The 18,850-nt window shown below is 37.1% G+C and overlaps 1 protein-coding gene across 1 annotated transcript in view; it reads left to right on the forward strand.

Moving 5' to 3' along the window:
- Positions 1-18,850, forward strand: part of SPAG16 (sperm associated antigen 16) — a 964,037-nt gene that overhangs the window by 569,373 nt on the left and 375,814 nt on the right. The window contains exon 13 of the mRNA XM_034655122.1: positions 7,683-7,809. Coding sequence (XP_034511013.1) covers positions 7,683-7,809 — 127 coding nt within the window. The remainder of the gene's footprint in view (positions 1-7,682; positions 7,810-18,850) is intronic.

The raw sequence follows: 18,850 nt of genomic DNA on the forward strand, positions 1-18,850 counted from the left end.
TCTAAATAAAAAAAAAGTGGAATAAATATAAGATAAAAACCTAAAGATATAGTGGAAGAGACTGTCCTAGAATGAACAAAGTCTAAGAATAATAGATGGGAATTACTACCAACATGCCATGATAAAATTTCTGAACTGCACTGTTTGTGAAAGACCTGTGAGGGGTGCCTGGGTGGCTCAGTCGTTAAGCATCTGCCTTCGGCTCAGGGCGTGATCCCGGTGTTCTGGGATTGAGCCCCATATCAGACTCCTCTGCCTGCTTCTTCCTCTCCCACTCCCCCTGCTTGTGTTCCCTCTCTCTCTGGCTGTCTCTCTCTGTCAAATAAATTAATAAAATCTTTAAAAAAATACCTATGAGAGCTATTGCATATCGAAAGCAAATCATCACAACGGTAGTTGGGCAGAAATGGGAGGAGAGACTAGGTTGTCCTCAGACTTTGTCCTTGGTACAAACAGTGGAACGTTTCTTCACAAAAATTTGAGAACCGATGATGTCAGATATTATAGCCAGGCAAAATTGCTCTTGAAGTACTGAATGATCAAGAAAATGTAAAAAGTATGGGTGCAGAGGATTAATTTAGAAAAAATTGGAAACAGGGTGGGGGGGGTGCTAAGCAACTTTGAGATTTGTGATTATTGATCAAATATGTGTTATGATTTTTGATGTTGTAATATTAACATGATTTCAAAGAATTGGAAGGTGGGTAAAAGAAAAGTGAGAGGAATTTTACATCTGTTCATTTCCTTTAATTATATTTTCTGGGGCACCTGGGTGGCGCAGTCATTAAGCGTCTGCCTTCGGCTCAGGGCATGATCCCGGCATTATGGGATTGAGCCCCACATCAGACTCCTCTGCTATGAGCCTGCTTCTTCCTCTCCCACTCCCCCTGCTTGTGTTCCCTCTCTCGCTGGCTGTCTCTGTCAACTAAATAAATAAAATCTTTAAAAAAAATTATATTTTCTGTAAGTGAAAAATAATTTAATATAGAATAATTTTAATATTTTTTCTTAATGTTAGGATGTCTTTTAAAGAATGATATCTCATAATAATAAAATATTTACTTGACTGAGCAATGCCTTTAATTCTGCTTCTTTTGTTTTATGGTTAAATTCTGTATAACTTAATGTAATAATTTAGTACTATTTTTCCTTGAGAGAGAGAAAGAGTACGCCTGTGAGTGGGGGAAGGGGCAAAGAAAGAATATTTTTTTAAAAATTTTTTATTATGTTATGTTAGTCACCATACAGTACATCATTAGTTTTTGATGTAGTGTTCCATGATTCATTGTTTGCGTATAACACCCAGTGCTCCATGCAACACTGCCCTCCTTAATACCCATCACTGGCCTAGCCCATTCCCCCCCCCCCGAAATCCTTGGTTTGTTTCCCAGAGTCCACAGTCTCTCATGGTTCATTCCCCCTTCTGTTTACTGCCCCCCCCTTCAATCTTCCCTTCCTTCTCCTACTGATCTCGATACTATTACTTATGTTCCACAAATGAGTGAAACCATATGATAATTGTCTTTCTCTGCTTGACTTATTTCACTAAACATAATCTCCTCCTGTCCCGTCCATGTTGCTGCAAATGTTGGGTAATCATTCCTTCTGATTGCTGAGTAATATTCCATTGTATATATGGAACACATCTTCTTTATCCATTCATCTGTTGAAGGGCATCTCGACTCCTTCCACAATTTAGCTATTGTGGACAATGCTGCTATGAAGTTTGGGGTGCATATGGCCCTTCTCTTCACTACATCTGTATTTCTGGGGTAAATCCCCAGTAGTGCAATTGCTGGGTCATAGGGTAACACTATTTTTAACTTTTTGAGGGACCTCCACACTGTTTTCCAAAGTGGCTGTACCAACTCGCATTCCCACCAACCGTGTAAGAGGGTTCCCCTTTCTCCACATCCTCTCCAACATTTGTTGTTTCTTGCCTTGTCCATTTTTGCCATTCTAACTGGCATAAGGTGGTATCTCAATATGGTTTTGATTTGAATTTCCCTGATGGCTAATGATGTTGAACATTTTTTCATGTGACTGGTAGCCATTTGTATGTCTTCATTGGAAAAGTGTCTATTCATATCTTCTGCCCATTTTTTGATTTGATTATTTGTTTCCTGTGTATTGAGTTTGTGGAGTGCTTTATAGATCTTGGATACCAGCCTTTCATCTGTAGTTCCATTTGCAAATTTCTTCTTCCATTCTGTGGGTTGCCTCTTTGTTTTGATGACTGTTTCCTTTGCTGTGCAGAAGATTTTTATCTTGATGAAGTCCCAAAAGTTCATTTTTTCATTTGTTTCCCTTGTCTTTGGAGACCTGTCATGAAAGAAGTTGCTGTGGCCGATGTCGAAGAGGTACAGCCTATGTTCTCCTCTATGATTTTGATGGATTCCTGTCTCACGTCGAGGTCTTTCATCCATTTGGAGTTTATCTTTGTGTATGGTGTGAGAGTTCCATCAAGTTTCATTCTTTTGCATGTAGCTGTCCAATTTTCCCAGCACCATTTATTGAAGAGACTGCCTTTTTTCCACTGGATGTTTTTTCCTTTGTCAAAGATTAGTTGACCATAGAGTCGGAGGTCCGTTTCTGGAGTCTCTATTCTGTTCCATTGGTCTATGTGTCTGTTTTTGTACCAGTACCATGCTGTGTTGGTGATCACAGCTTTGTAGTATAGCTTGAAGTAAGGCAACATGACGCCCCCAGCTTTGTATTTCTTCTTCAACATTTCCTTGGCGATTTGGGGTCTTTTCTGGTTCCACACAAATTTTAGGATTGATTGTTCCAGCTCTTTGAAAAATGTCATGGGTATTTTGATCAGGATGGTGTTGAAAGTGTAGATTGCTCTGGGTAGCATAGACATTTTAACTATGTTTATTCTTCTGATCCATGAGTGTGGAATGTTTTTCCATCTTTTTGTGTCTTCTTCAGTGTCTTTCATCAGTGTTCTGTAGTTTCTAGAGTACAGATCCTTTACCTCTCTGGTTAAGTTTATTCTGAGATATCTTATGATTTTCAGTGCTATTGTAAATGGAATTCAATTCCCTAATTTCTCTTTCTTCAGTCTCATTGTTTGTGTATGGAAATGTAACTGATTTCTGAGCATTTATTTTGTATCCCACCACATTACTGAATTGTTGTATGAGTTCTAGTAATTTGAGGTGGAGTCTTTTGGGTTTTCCATATAAAGTATCATGTCATCTGTGAAGAGAGAGAGTCTGACTTCTTCTTTGCCAATTTGAATACCTTTTATTCTTTTTTGTCTTCTGATTGCTGTTGCAAGGACTTCTAGTACTATGTTGAACAGTAATGGTGAGAGTGGGCATCCTTGTCGTGTTTCTGATCTTAAGGGAAAGGCTCTTGGCTTTTCCCCATTGAGAATGATATTTGCTGTAGGCTTTTCACAGATGGATTTTATAAAATTGAGGAATGTACCCTCTATCCCTGCACTCTAAAGGGTTTTAATCAGGAAAGGATGCTGTATTTTGTCAAATGCTTTTTCTGCATCAATTGAGAGGATCATGGTTATTGTCTCTTCTCTTATTTTTTTTTTAAAGATTTTATTTATTTACTTGACAGAGATAGAGACAGCCAGTGAGAGAGGGAACACAAGCAGGGGGAGTGGGAGAGGAAGAAGCAGGCTCATAGCAGAGGAGCCTGATGTGGGGCTCGATCCCATAACGCCGGGATCACGCCCTGAGCTGAAGGCAGACGCTTAACCGCTGTGCCACCCAGGCGCCCCTGTCTCTTCTCTTATTAATGTGATCTATCACACTGATCAATTTGTGAATGTTGAACCACCCTTGCATCCCAGGGATGAATCCCACTTGGTCGTAATAGATAATCCTTTTAATGTACTGTTGGGGTGCGCCTGGGTGGCATAGTGGTTAAGCGTCTGCCTTCGGCTCAGAGCGTGATCCCTGTGTTATGGGATTGAGCCCCACATCAGGCTCCTCTGCTGTGAGCCTGCTTCTTCCTCTCCCACTCCCCCTGCTTGTGTTCCCTCTCTCGCTGGCTGTCTCTATCTCTGTCNCAGGTATGAATCCCACTTGGTCATGATGGATAATCCTTTTAATGTACTGTTGGATCCTATTAGCTAGGATCTTGTTGAGAATTTTGGCATCCATATTCATCAGGGATATCGGTCTGTACTTCTCCTTTTTGATGGGGTCTTTGCCTGGTTTGGGGATCAAGGTAATACTGGCCTCATAGAATGAGTTTTGTAGTTTTCCTTCTGTTTCTATTTTTTTAAACATCTTCAGGAGAATACGTATTATTTCTTCTTTGAATGTTTGGTAGAATTCCCCAAGGAATCCATCAGGCCCTGTTCTCTTGTTTTTTTGGAAGGTTTTTGATCACTGCTTCAATCTCTTCATGATTAATCAGTCTGTTTAGATCATCAATTTCTTCCTGTTTCAGTCTTGGTAGTTTATAGGTTTCCAGGAAGGCATCCATTTCTTCCAGGTGGTTTCATTTATTGGCATATATTTGTTGATAATAGTTTCTAATGACTGTTTCTATTTCCTTGGTGTTGGTCGTGATCTCTCCCTTTTCATTCATAATTTTATTAATTTGGGTCCTTTCTCTATTCTTTTGAATGAGTCTGGCCGGTGGCTTATCGATCTTATTCTTGCAACAAACCAGATTCTAGTTTTGTTTATCTGTGCTGCTGTGCTCCTGGTTTCTAATTCATTGATCTCTGCTCTAATCTTGATCAACTGCCTTCTCGTGCATGGGCTAGGCCTGTTCTTCTGTTTCAACTACAGCTTCTTAAGCTGAGAGTATAAGGACTACATTTTAGATTGTTCTGTTCTTTTGAGTGAGGCTTGGATGGCTATGTATTTTCCCCTTATGACTGCCTTTGCAGTATCCCATAGGTTTTGGACCAATGTGTTTTCATTCTCATTGGTTTCCATAAATTGCTTAAATTCTTCTTTAATTTCCTGGTTTACCCAATCATTCTAGAGTGGGATCGTTCTTAGCTTCCAAGTGTTTGAGTTTTTTCCAAATTTTTCCTTGTTATTGAGTTCCAGTTTCAAAGCATTGTGGTCTGAGAATATGCAGGGAATACTCTCAGTCTTTTGGTATTGGTTGAGACCTGTTTTGTGACCCAGTATATGGTCTATTCTGGAGCAAGTTCCATGTGCATTCAAAAAGAACGAGAATTCTGTTGTTCTAGGGTGTAGTGTTCTGTATACATCTATGAGGTCCATCTGGCCCAGTATGTCATTCAAAGCTCTTGTTCCTTGTTGATTTTCTGCTGATGATCCATCTATTGCTGAAAGTGGAGTGTTGAGGTCCCCTACTATTAATCTATTATCATCTACATGTCTCTTTATTCTGGTTATGAGTTGGCTTGTGCATCTCGCTGCTCCCCTGTTGGGGGCATAGATATTTATAATTGTTAGATCGTCTTGTTGGATACATCTTTTAAGAATAATATAGTGTCCTTCTGTATCTCTGACTACAGTCTTTAGCTTAAAAATCTAATCTGTCTGATATGAGAATTGCTACCCCACCTTTTTTTTGAGGTCCGTTGGCATGAAAAATGGTTCTCCATCCCTTCACTTTCAGTCTGGATGTATCTTTAGGTTCAGAATGAGTCTCTTGTAGACAGCATATGGATGTGTCAAGTCTTTTTATCCAATCTGCAACCCTGTGGCATTTTATGGGAGCATTTAGGCCATTCACATTGAGAGTGATTATTGAGCAGTATGATTTTAATGTTATTATGTTGCCTGTGAAGTCTTTGTTTCTAGAGATTGTAATTTTCTGTTCTGTATTACTCTTGGGGTCTTTTTACTTTTATAGAACCATCTTAATATCTCATGTAGGGCTGGCTTGGTGGTCACAAATTCCTTCAGTCTGCGGGTCTTGGAAGGTCCTTATCTCATTCTGATGAGAGGTTGTGGGGATGCACAGAGCCCAAATTATTGACCAGGACCCAGGCAGTGTGCACTTGTTTTATAGGTACCTTAGGGATGTGGGCTTCTTGATTTTTCAGCCTGCCTTCTGGGGGAGGGGCCTGCCACGCTGATACTCAAGCAACCCTCTTTGTGTAGAGTTGCCCTGCCCCGGGGTGGGGGGGGGGATGGGCACAGTGCTAACCGGTTTTTCAGGGCTTTTGTTCTCTTGAGGTTTTCTGTGACTCTTCTGAGAGTCAGATCAGCAGTGGCCATATCCTAGCCTCTGTCTCATAACAGAGAGATCGCAGTCCGCTCTCGACTGAGTTCTCCTGGCCACTCTAACTCTGTTTCTGTCGGTGCTGCTAAAAACCCCCGCAGCATCCCAGGTTGTGCTACGCACAGCCCCTCTCCCAGCCCTTGCTTCCAGGGCCGGCATGTCTCCACCCTTTGTGCTTCTAACACTGCCAACTGCCCCCGGTTCCCATGTGCGCTCCCAAGCTCCCTTTTTCAGCGTGGTTCGCGCGCGCTCCAGAGCTCCAGTTTTTAGTCAGGTCGTGCACACTTTCCTGAGCTCCCAGTTTCAGTCTGGTTAGAGTGCCTGCTCTGGAGCTTCAGTTTTCAGTCTGGCCACGCATGCGCTCTGAGCTCCCGGTTTAAGACTGGTTCAAGTGCGTGCTCCCGAGCTCCCAGTTTTCAGTCTTGTCGCGCACGTGCTCCGGAACTCCTGGTTTCAGTCTGGTTTCCCGGTGGCTACCGGTCTGCCAGGCCGGGTGGCTCCCCAGTGCAGGTGGCTACTGCTTCCCGGCACCCGAGCGTGGCGGCTCCCTCCCCCTTCCGTTTATCTTCCGATATCTGTGCGCGGATTCACAGCTCCCCGCTTCTTACCTCGATTCCCAGCACCAGAGATGTTCATTTGTAGAGATTGAGATGTATCTTCCTACATCTCAGGCTGATTTTGTGAGTGTTCGGGATGGTCTGGTAGATATCCAACTCAATTCAGGGAACCAGCTCAAAAAGCGTCCCCTACTCCTCCTCCACCTTTTTCTCCAAGCTCAAAGAGAGAATCTTAAACAGGCACCACTCTCAGTGTGAAGCCTGATGCAGGGCTCATCTCACAACCTGAGATCATGACCTGAACCAAAATCAAGAGTCGTACACTTAATCAAGTGAGCTACCCAAGTGCCCCAATAATGTACTACTTTAAAAAAATAAATATATACTTCTTATTTTCTTGTAAAACCTCTGTCTCTCCATATAGCTATGGAGAACAATTACTGTTCTGGAACAATTTCCTAATAATTAAAGATGATTATTTCAAGATAATGGGCTTTGGAGTATAAAACTTTAAAGAGATGTTTTATACTTATATTTCAGGAATCATTAGAAAATAGGTAAATTTTCTACAAATGAAATTGCATTTCATTGTTTTCTTTTCTTAGCATATTCCTTTATTAGATGGGGACAATTTTTATGTAGTCATTTCATGAGAAGGAGTAAATGACACAGTATTAAGATGGCTTTACCAAGTGACTTTATAAATTGAAGGTAACTTAAATTTAGTCAGTTTTATGCTACTAATTCTATAAAGTGCTTAGGATATAGGGTGACTATAGAATTTGCCTTTAAAATGTGGTTATTGTACATTTTTGTCATTTCTAAAACTACCTTATGTCTCAGATCCTTAAATTATCTTCATTAGCATTGCATTTACAGCATAAGAAACATTTAGGGGCTAACTCCTAAAATGTGAATTCTTTATTTCTCTCTGTACAGTGAAAGATGCAGATGCACTTTGTATGGACATACAGATTCTGTGAACAGCATTGAGTTTTTTCCTTGCTCCAACACTCTTCTCACTGGTTCGGCAGATAAGTCCCTGTCCATATGGGATGCAAGAACAGTAAGCAAATTATTAGCCCTTTTTCTAGGTTTTGATAAGTCTAATCACTCTTGGTCATTCTTTAGGTACTAGGTATAACTTATAAAAGTAATTGTGCAAGAATGTTAGTAAGTTCCTATTTAGAGGATCTTGCTTTTGTACTTACTATCTACCCTACCTTCTAAAAGTAAGGCTTATAAAAATAATGCAACTACTTCATTAAATATTAATTCAACAGTTACTTATTGAGATAGAAACTCTGCTGATGCAGGAAATATGAAAGGGGAACACATATCACTTCTCCTTAAGGATCCTGTAGCAAAGAGGAACAAGAGACTATCTTAATGCAGCGAGGTATGTTTCTAAATGGAAGAACATATAAGGTACAGTAGGAATGCAAAGAGAGCTATTATCTGCCCAAAAAATTATAGATGACTTCCAAGAGGAGTCTGTGCTTAAGCTGAGATATGGATGATAAGTAGGAAATACCAGGTAGTCTTGAGAAGGGTGGATTCCAGGAATGGGTAGTACATATACGAAGAATAGAAATGTGAGGCTTCAATAGCATGTTCTAGGAATAATGATACATATGAATAGAGCTTAAGGAAGAAGAAAGAAATGGCAGGCAAGAGTATACAGATAGATAAGATCATGAAGTATCTGACTCAGGTTTTATAATGTTTCAGAGGGAAACTGTTAGAAGGTGAAGAAGGCAAGGTAGCATAATCAAATTTACCTGTTAGAGAGACTAATATAATATGGTAGTTGAGTAAGGGAGTCCGTTTTATTGAGAAAGCTGGTGCAACAAGCTATGTGTGGATGGGAATTTGAACTGGGTGACTGTAATAAAAAATGGGGAGAATGAGTTAAAGACAGGAGGTTTAACTCTCAGAATTTGTGTTTTTTAAAAATATTTTATTTATTTATTTGAGAGAGAAAGAGAACACAAGCTGGCGGGAGGGGTAGAGGAAGAAGGAGAAGCAGACTCTCCACTGAGCAGGGAGCAGGACACAGGGCTCAAACCCAGGACCCTGAGATCATGACCTGAGCCAGAGGCAGACACTTAACTGACCGAGCCATCCAGGTTCCCCAACTCTCAGAATTTGAAGAGTGATTGGAGGTAGAGATTATGGGAGGAGAAGGTGTATAAGGTGACCAGCTGTGTCAGTTTGTCCAAGACTGAGGAATCTCCTGGGTCATGGGATTTTCAGTGCTAAAACTACACAGTCCTAGCTCGCTGTTGCTTCAACAGGGAAATAGATGTAAAGAAATGATGGGTATTAAAGAGGGCACATGTTGTGATAAGCACTGGGTGTTATACGCAACTAATGAATCGTTGAACACTACATCGAAAACTGATGATGTACTGTATGTTGGCTACCTGAACATAACAAAAAAATGTTTTTTAATGGAGACAGAAGGTGGAAACTGTATTTTCAAACACTTTGGATGTGAAGATGAAGAGGAGAAAAGGCTGTAACTCTAGGGTCAAAATAAAAATAAAGGGTCCTCCTTTGTTCAGATAGTAAGCAGGCTTATTTCCATAGGGAAAGAGCAGGGGAAGAGAAAGGGATTGAAGGTGGAGGTGATATAACACAGAGACTTATTGAGCGCAGATTTTAGTAAATCGAGAAATGCCAATATATGCAAAACAAGGTGTCCATATCCTTTCTTAGCAACATTTGATGGGGATAATGAAGAAAACAAGGATTCCAGGAGACTATACAAAAAAAGAAGAAATATCCATAGTTTCTGATTTCTGGATCACTAAAGAAATACAACTTATAATTTCTCCCATTTATCTTCCCATAAAAGACACATGACTGACATCAATAAAGGAATATGGTGATGAACATACAAATGGTGGGAATAGCAATCCAATTCAATATGGGAAGCCCCATTTAGTCTTCTGAGACAAATTAATTTGGGATGAATAGAGAACAAGAAGTCCTCAGGGTCACGTATTACAGAAAAAGGCTACAAATGTCTTAGACACCAACTTCACATGTTGCAGAAATTTAGACTTCTGATGAAGCAGAAGTCAAAAGGCACTGGGGGAAAAGAGTGTCAGACATGACTCAATAAAATCAGAATGATTTGTTGTTGAGTACATAGGTCCTGCAGCATCCTCCTTGCTTTAAAGTAGCTTAGACCCTGATGCAGCAGAGTTCACTCCTGCTAATGGAGCATCAATGGAAAAGCAAGATTTCCAAATGCATTTAGCCTAAATACTTAGATGTGAAGTGCATGTAAAAGCAACTGGTAAAGGAAAACCCACAGAGAAAACATTAACTTAGCAGTGACCTAAATTTTATGTTCATATTCTCTTGATTTCAGGGATCCCCCCCCCGAAAGTGCTATAACTGAATGTTCTCAGAAAACATGTCTCTTATTTATTTTCTCTCATATGAAAAACTGAAGCACTAATGCTTGAAAGTAAAACTGTTCTTATTAAGAGAAGTTGCCTCTATGTAACTGCCTTAAATGCAGAGTTGTGTACTGATGGTAACCTTCCTACCTGGTGTTGTATTGTTCTTATTCCCCATGGTATCTACGAGAGCAGAAAAAAGAAATTCAGCACAGAACAGGGCATTTAGTATACATTAGCATAGCACTGGATTAAATGTATGTGCACAGAAAGGTTGTGAATCCCAAAAGTATCTCTTTAGCTCTTATAGGTATGAATAAATATATAAAGTTGTTTTAATGCATGCTAGCATTAAATCAATTAATACTAGGGGGCTCCTGGGTGGCTCAGTCGTTTAAGCATCTGACTCTTGATTTTGGATCTGGTCATGATCTCAGGGTCCTGAGATTGAGCCCCACTTCGGGCTCTGCGCTCAGCGGGAAGTCCACTGGAGAGTCTTTCCTTCTCCCTCTGCCCCTACCCCTGTTCTGTGTGCTCATGTACTCTCTCTCAAATAAATAAATAAATAAATCTTAAATCAATCAATCAATCAATAAGTGTAAGTTAATATTAGGAAAAAGGCTCTAAAATATTTTGGTGTAAATGAAATGTTGTTTATAAATAATAGTAGATGCATCCTTGATTAGAAATAAAATTCATATAATGAGTTTATTTTCTGAAAACATTTTCAAAACAGATGGTAAAAAATATTTATTTAAATTGTTATTATTTAAAATATAGAATTAGCATGTAAGGCAAAGGGAAATTCACTTATTTTATTAATTAGACAATGCAAGTTATTAACTAAAATATTAACATAAAATTCTACAAATAATATATGACAACAACTTTAGAATTAAACAAAATTGTTTTACTAAAGTTGCATTAGACAGTTCTGGTGGTTTTGTTTCTTATCCACCTCCTTTATTTAAAACACAAAATAAAGAAAACTTAGAAAAAACTAGATTAAAAAATATATTTTAGCTTTCTAAAGTACATGTTATATGTTGTGAATATTATATGACATTATTCGCTGTCTGAACCATCCCAATGGTTCATGAAGGAGTTAAAAAGGAAATTTATATTTGTAGTTGAATATTAAGAGCTATTGAAAGAGAAAACCACGGTAGCTATAGTTTCTTCTGTGTGAGAGTAAACACTACACGTTATCGACATGGATGGCATTCTTTGGACTTTTAACATGAACTGCATCTGTAGTAGGCCAGTGTACTTCCTTATAACTATTAGATTGTGTTAATTCCTTGATAAATGATAAGCTGTCTGGTTACACTGAAAGTTTGAACCTAAAAGGAGATGAATGACTTCCTTCTCTTCTTAGTAAAGCAAGAACAGCCCATTTTGTCAGCTCAGTGTGATCAATTACTATTGAGACATCCTCTAAAATATTTTTTTGATGAAACATGAAAATGATCAGTGGATTATATTCCTATAAATTAATTTTAAACCTCTTTCTCCCATTTCCAAACATATACTAGTCTTAAATCATTAACCTAATCTAACAGCTTATTGTCAAATATAATGAATGTAGAGACCTCTAAGTCAGTCTCTAAGTCAACTGGACAGATCAGCTCTGAATTTTGTGGGAGACGAGGAGAGGGATATAAATCTCCATAATTACCAAATGGAGGCTATTAAAATAGCTTGCAGTTTAAAAACTCATGAACTTGCTCTGTTTTATAGGAGTACATGGAGAGAGTAAATTTTTCCCTCAAAGTTATGAAACAGTGGAATTATTTTATTAAAATTGAAAAATAAGATTGTAACATTGCCAGAAAATGATGTATAATATAGGACATTTAATGAATACTTACAATGCCCTCTCAAAAAGTGACATGAAAAAAATCCCAAAATACATCAGTGATTGGAAGCCCATTTAAAATAAATGCAATAAGATTATTAGTCATTCACAAGTCCAGTGAAAATATTAAGATTTTTTATTGTGTTCACTGTATAGTAAAACATAGAATGGGATGAGTAATACATCTCTGAGTCATTCAGAACTGGGCTGGCAACAGTCAGAGTTGCTGACATTTTGTCTCTTGTGAAGAATTTGACACAGAGAGTTCACGGCTGGGACTGCCTTTGGTGGCTGTGCCTTTGCCCCCTAGACTAACTGCAGGCTCTTATCCAGCATTCAATGTTGTCTTGATTTAGCTTTAGCCAAGATATTCAGTAACTGAACACTGTGAATTCCTGTAAAGTGGAGAAACTAAGAATTCACCAAAAATGTTATACTGTTAGGTCCTGTCTGGTGCCTCACCCAATGTTGACTCCATAGTTCAGCTTGCATTCTGCATACCCTCCTTGGTTTCCCCAGATGGGATCTGGTGAACTCTCAGAGGAGCCTGGCATTATTCAGAAGCTAGAATGTGGAAATAAATGCAAAGCTTGCTTCTCTCTCGCTTGGTTTTAGTCCTCAGGCACATTCAATTTAGCAATCTTTATTGAAGATCTTTGTTCCAGACAACATCCTAGGTTAGGATTGTTGACTTTGACAGAGTCCCTGCCACCAGCGAACACATGGTCTTATTAATTACTGTGCAGTGGTAATAAAGATGTGTATATATATATATATATATATGACAAGTTATTTTAAAATAGTGTAATAATTGCTATATAAAACTATAGCTTTAGCTTTTTGTACCAAAGCTCAGTATTCCAAGAGGTGATCTTATTATGACTAACACTGATTGGATACCTCCTACATGCCATCACCTATACCATCTATGTAATGCTTACTGGAATTACCATTATTGTCTATATTAAAAATTGAAAAAACAAAGGCTTAGAAGAGCCCAAGCTCAGCCAACTGGCCAGTGGCAGAATCAGGAAGTAGGCTGACTCTCCAACCTCAATTCTGTATTGTTATTTTGTGGCCTCTGATTTTTGTTGGTTCTCACTGAAAATTAGAATAATGTTAAAATGACATTTCAGTGAGAAAAGATGATTTAATATGCCTATATTTCCCAAAATATTAGCTTACCACACTAATTCAGTAATTCACAAGTCAGATCTATCGCTTGGATTTAGCAACCATCAGAGCTGCAAATGATGCCTCACAGACACAAAACTCTAAGGGAAAAAATGCATTATGGTCTGTAGCTATCAATTTGGATACTGGATTTTCAAATTCATCCACCAATTATGCAAAGGCATTTTTGTTAAAATTTTGCTAGGTATTTTTCTCATCCTGAGGTTGATTGATTGGTCTTGTAAACTAGTCAGAAGTTGTCAAATACAAGCAATGTGATACCAGCCAATATGTTTGAGAAAATAAATATACTTAAATGTGTTTCTATAGAATCCTGGATTTATATCCTAAATTATCTTGAGGTTATATCAGTCAGTATGACACAGTAGTAGCACACAGACATTCTGACTGGATTCAAACCCAAATTCTGCTGCTTATTAGCAGTGTGGCTTTGGCCATAATTGTCTAAAATATTTGTGCCTCAATTTCCTCATTTGTGAAATGTGGAGGGTAGTAGTACCTATCACATTAAGCTGTGATGGGGATTAAATGAGGTATCATGTAAAGTACTTAGAAGATTGACCAATATAAGAACTTAATATATTTCAGAGATTCTTATAATAGCTGATATATCATATTATACTCATATTTGTCTGTCATGTAACTATGAGCTTCTCTGCTTTTGCAATTGTTGGCATAGTAGGTGCTCAACAGATGTTGGAAGGAAGGGAGGTAAGGGGGAAGAATCATTAATCAAATGTTTTTCTTTTTATGCCAAAACATTTTACCTGACAAATCAACTGTTTTCTAAAAATTAAAAATAAGTATTTTAATACACAATAAAACAATCACATATTAAACAAGTTAATATAGTGTAATCAGATTTCAAAAGATTGTGATTTAACTCATAAAATTCTGTATTTCTTTATATATCTCATATACAGCACATAAAATCTTTGCATATATATCAAAAATATGTCATTCATTTTTTCTTCCATTTTTTGGTTACCAAAAATAGCATTTCAGTGGCCAGCAGTGGAAATACTAGACTTTTGTTTGTGAGTGCCAGGCTTTGGAAAAAATGTCATATTTCAATGGAAACAATGATTAATCACTATGTGTTTCTAACTGAAACATGCAGATAGTTTTATGCAATTATTTAAGTTCTGTAAGAGTTAGAAGTAACTCCTTCATTCTTCATATAGTTCATTTAAATTTAATCCAATAAAGATGTAAAGTTGTGGTGTAAGTGAGCATAACAATAAGTAAGATCTCTAATCATTGTTTAGACAAATTTAAATATCTTCAATATTTTCAATAACACTTCACTCTTATCATAGCTGAGGCACCCCTTTGTACGTCTTTTATATTGAATTGTCTGGAATGGATTGCATTCTAGGATTTGGAGGGACCAGTACAAAAGAAAAATACCAGGTATTAAAAACTTATCCTTCGAATAAAAATGACATGAGCTAAATCTCAAAAACTTTTCCCTGTATGCCTACTCAATTTTTATTTCATTGCTGAATGGGTAATTTGTATCAATTTAAAAGTATATTATTAGTAAAGATATTATCATCTAAGAAGGTATGAAATTTAGATATAGACAATTCATTTCCTCTTGTGTTCCTTAGTAATAGCTGTAATAAAAATAACTAGTGTTTATTCTGTCAGATAGTTTAGACACATGATTTAAACATTACAGACAATATTGCATGTTAGAGAATATGTTCACTGTATTATAGATGAAGACAATGAAGATCAGAGGTGTTAAATAAGTTTTTCAAAGGTCCACAGCTAAGTGGTGGTCTTAAGATTGCAACCCTGGAGGTACCAGGGTGGTGCAACTGGTTAAGGGTCAGACTCTTGGTTCTGGCTCTGATCATGATTTCAGTGTTGTGAGACAGAGCCCTGTGTTGGGCTCCACACTCGGCAGAGTCTGCTTGAGATTCTCTCTCCCTCTCCCTCTGCCCGTGCTCTCTCTCTCTTCCTTTCTCTCTCTCTCTCTCAAACAAATAAACCTTTAAAAAAAAACTAAAGATTGCAACCCTGTTCTTTCTGAAATGAAAGGCCATGTCCCTTTACTGTTACTTGTTATCTTTATGTTTAATGACATTATAAAACCTGATTATTGGAAGGCATTTGTAAATATCTGTCTATGACACTGAGTTTAGTAGTGTCCCAAATAAAATGAAAACCCTCTAAATCTAAGTTAGCTTCAAGGTGATGAAGTCACCTTGCCTCCTTTATCATAATATATGTTCTTAGGGAAGAGTAAAGGTAAATGTATGGTAAAACATAATTATTTAGTTATCCTTGTGTATGTCCTTGTATATCCTTGTAAAAATCATATAATACATTTCAAAGTTAAACAGGGATTTTTTTTCATTCCTCTTTTGAATAACATAAATGACTGTTTCTTACTTTTATTTAGATTGCCAGTGAAATTATATTGAAGTTAAAGCCAAAGGAGAAGCATGGATATCATCTTTTTTAGATGTTACAGAACCTAGAAGTGGTCTTTTGGAAAAAAATAAATTTTGGGACCTATTTGAATTGAATAAGATGTGGGGTTATCCTGTAAGAATATTGAGGGCACCTTAATCATAGAGTGTGTTTGACCAAAAGGAAATCCCAGTGCATTGCCTCTACCCTTTCTGCCTTGAGTACACTGTAGAGAAAATATAGAAATCTAAGTCAGATAGAATGGAGTTTGAATCCAGATTCTGTCACTTTCTAGTTGTACATAGTAAGGCATGATGTTTAACACCTGTAAAGTTCAGAATTTTCCTTTTAAATAGAAATAATAATTAAATCACACTGTTAGCACTGGGAATATGTATTTCGAAACAAAAAATGCTCCTGGCAAGTTTTCTCATGATTTGTAGTTCTGTCTCTTTAGTTGATAAGCTAAATGGTGCTAAATGAAATTGAACAAGTCCATTGCAGATTGCTTTACCCAGTGTTTTGTCTGTTGCTGTCACTTTCAAGAACTCAGTGACTGTAATTCATTGCATCAATTTGTAATTCCACCATCCTTATCGTGTTTATTTGACCTGTCTTGCTTGTAGTCCCCTAATTTCAGTTTAACATATAGAAATTACTTAGGAATAAGCTTGTCTCTTGCTATTTATTCTTTTATACAGTCAACCCATTAAAGCTTCAATAATGATGACTTGGCTGTACTTCAAGATAGTCTTAACTTTTAATTCATTGTAGCACTACATGTTAATTATCATTTTTAGGTACCATTGATGAAACTAGAAATTAAATGCAGCATTTTTGGCAAGTGTTTCTGGCATCCTACTGTGGTTGTGATCAGTGTAGGGTAAAACTACACCTCTTTTTATGTAGATCTACAGCACCAGAAAATTAACAGTTAATTAAAATGCATTTCTAATGGATAATAATGAACATCCATATAATCATTTTTTTGACCATTGATTATACTCAAGCCTTTTATTCAATGAAGAAAATACTGGAAAAGAAAACAACTTACCTTGTGTGCCCCCCACTTTCTTTATCACATACACAGATTACCTGGATTCTTAGTACACTGATATAAATTCAGATACTTCAGTTTGTGGCATTTATGTGTTCTATACTTAAAAGCAAAACATTTTAAATTTAGTTGTACAATAAAATTAAAATATAAGGTTCTGTAAAATATATAATAAAATGGACATCTGTTGTTTATTTGACTGCCTAGCAGCCAAGAAATAGTCTCGTCTGGGGAAAAACTAGCAATATATGAAATTTGTCATGAGGCAGGTCTGAAAAGATCTATTTGTTTGTTTGTGTTTGTTGTTCATTTTTGTTAGTTTGTTTTTGTGGTTTCTGGGAAGTTAGCAAATGTTCGTGCCCATCTAGAACTTTGCATTTGGAGGGAATAATGCTGAAGCAGAGGACCAAGTAGGAAATTCTTTGTGGTTGAAGTGTTGTTGAGAGTCCATACTTAGAGGAAGCGTCTTAGCCAGATGTTCTCAGGAATTTGACTGTGTTTACTGTTATTTAGTTTCCTTTAGTTCTTTTATTTTTTTAAAAATATTTTTTTTTCTTTTTTGGGGGGGAGTAGGGGGTAGTAGTTAGCAAAATAAATTTCTGTTGCTTACGTACATGAATCCTAAAGGATACACACATCAAAACCCAAATAATACCAAATGGTTAGAGATGACTTATTAGATACTGAATGATGTAATAAAAAAGCATAAATTGGGGCGCCTGGGTGGCACAGCGGTTAAGCAACTGCCTTCAGCTCAGGGCGTGATCCCAGCATTATGGGATCGAGCCCCACATCAGGCTCTTCCGCTATGAGCCTGCTTCTTCCTCTCCCACTCCTCCTGCTTGTGTTCCCTCTCTCACTGGCTGTCTCTATCTCTGTCAAATAAATAAATAAAATCTTAAAAAAAAAGCATAAATCAACAATGAAAAAAACCCATGAACCATAGTACTTATGAAGGCCTATAAGCCAAAGGAAAACATTTAATACTTAAACATGTATATGTGTGTATGTTCCTTCTAAATTACTTATGGGTCAAAGAGTAACAGCATCTTAAAATTACAATAAGGAGTTCACTTTATGATAAAATTTATGAGCAACAACCAAAAATATACTTAGGAGAAAGTCATAGTATTAAATGATTTTATTACTGCTTAAGAAAGCCTAAAAATAAACAGTCACTTTACAATATTAGGAATAATACAATGAAATTAACTAAAATAGCAGTTAAAAAATAATAAAGACAAAAAAATAATTTAATGAGGGAAGAAAAAAAAATTTGTTGATCTAATACCTGCTTCTTTGGAAAGTCGTTAACAAACTGTACTAAGACCTGTTTTGCCTTTTCCTCACTATTATTTATCATTTTACTATTTCAATAACATAGAAAAAATCTAGACAGAGAGATTAAATGATAATTATTTCCAATAACCTATTTAGAAAATATTGAAGAACCAAGAACCAACTCAGAGTTTTAGAACTAATTAAAATGTCATAAAGGTAGCCCAGCACAATTAAATAAAAAAGTCAGTAGGTGTCCTCTCTGCTGGCAAAACAAAAACAAAAGTTAAAAATGCAAATTCACCACATAAATAAAAAAAATACTCTATAAACAAAAATTTGTGTAATATATAAGAATAAAACTGCATAATAATGAGAGGTAAATAAATGTTGACATACATGTAAGGACATGCCAAGTTCTTTGATCAAAAGAGACAAACAGGGGAGCCTGGGTGGCACATCAGTTAAGCGTCTGCCTTCGGCTCAGGGCGTGATCCCGGCGTTATGGGATCGAGCCCCACATCAGGCTCCTCCGCTATAAGCCTGCTTCTTCCTCTCCCACTCCTCCTGCTTGTGTTCCCTCTCTCGCTGGCTGTCTCTATCTCTGTTGAATAAATAAATAAAATCTTTAAAAAAAAAGAGAGACAAACAAACCACTTAACTTCTTTATAAACTAATATGTAGGTTTAATGAAATTCTAAGGAAGATCCTGATAACATTTTTGCTTTGGGTGTTTTGGGAAATGGACAAAGTGATTCTAACCTTAAATCTGGAAAAGCAATTGATAAAACTGAGAAAACAACAACAAAGATTGATAAGGAAAACTAGGTTACTAGGTATTAAACTAAAATTAATAATTACTATGAAATATAAAACTGAAGAA

This window comes from Ailuropoda melanoleuca, chromosome 2, assembly GCF_002007445.2.
Source record: "Ailuropoda melanoleuca isolate Jingjing chromosome 2, ASM200744v2, whole genome shotgun sequence".
In the NCBI taxonomy this organism is placed as follows: Eukaryota; Metazoa; Chordata; class Mammalia; order Carnivora; family Ursidae; genus Ailuropoda; species Ailuropoda melanoleuca.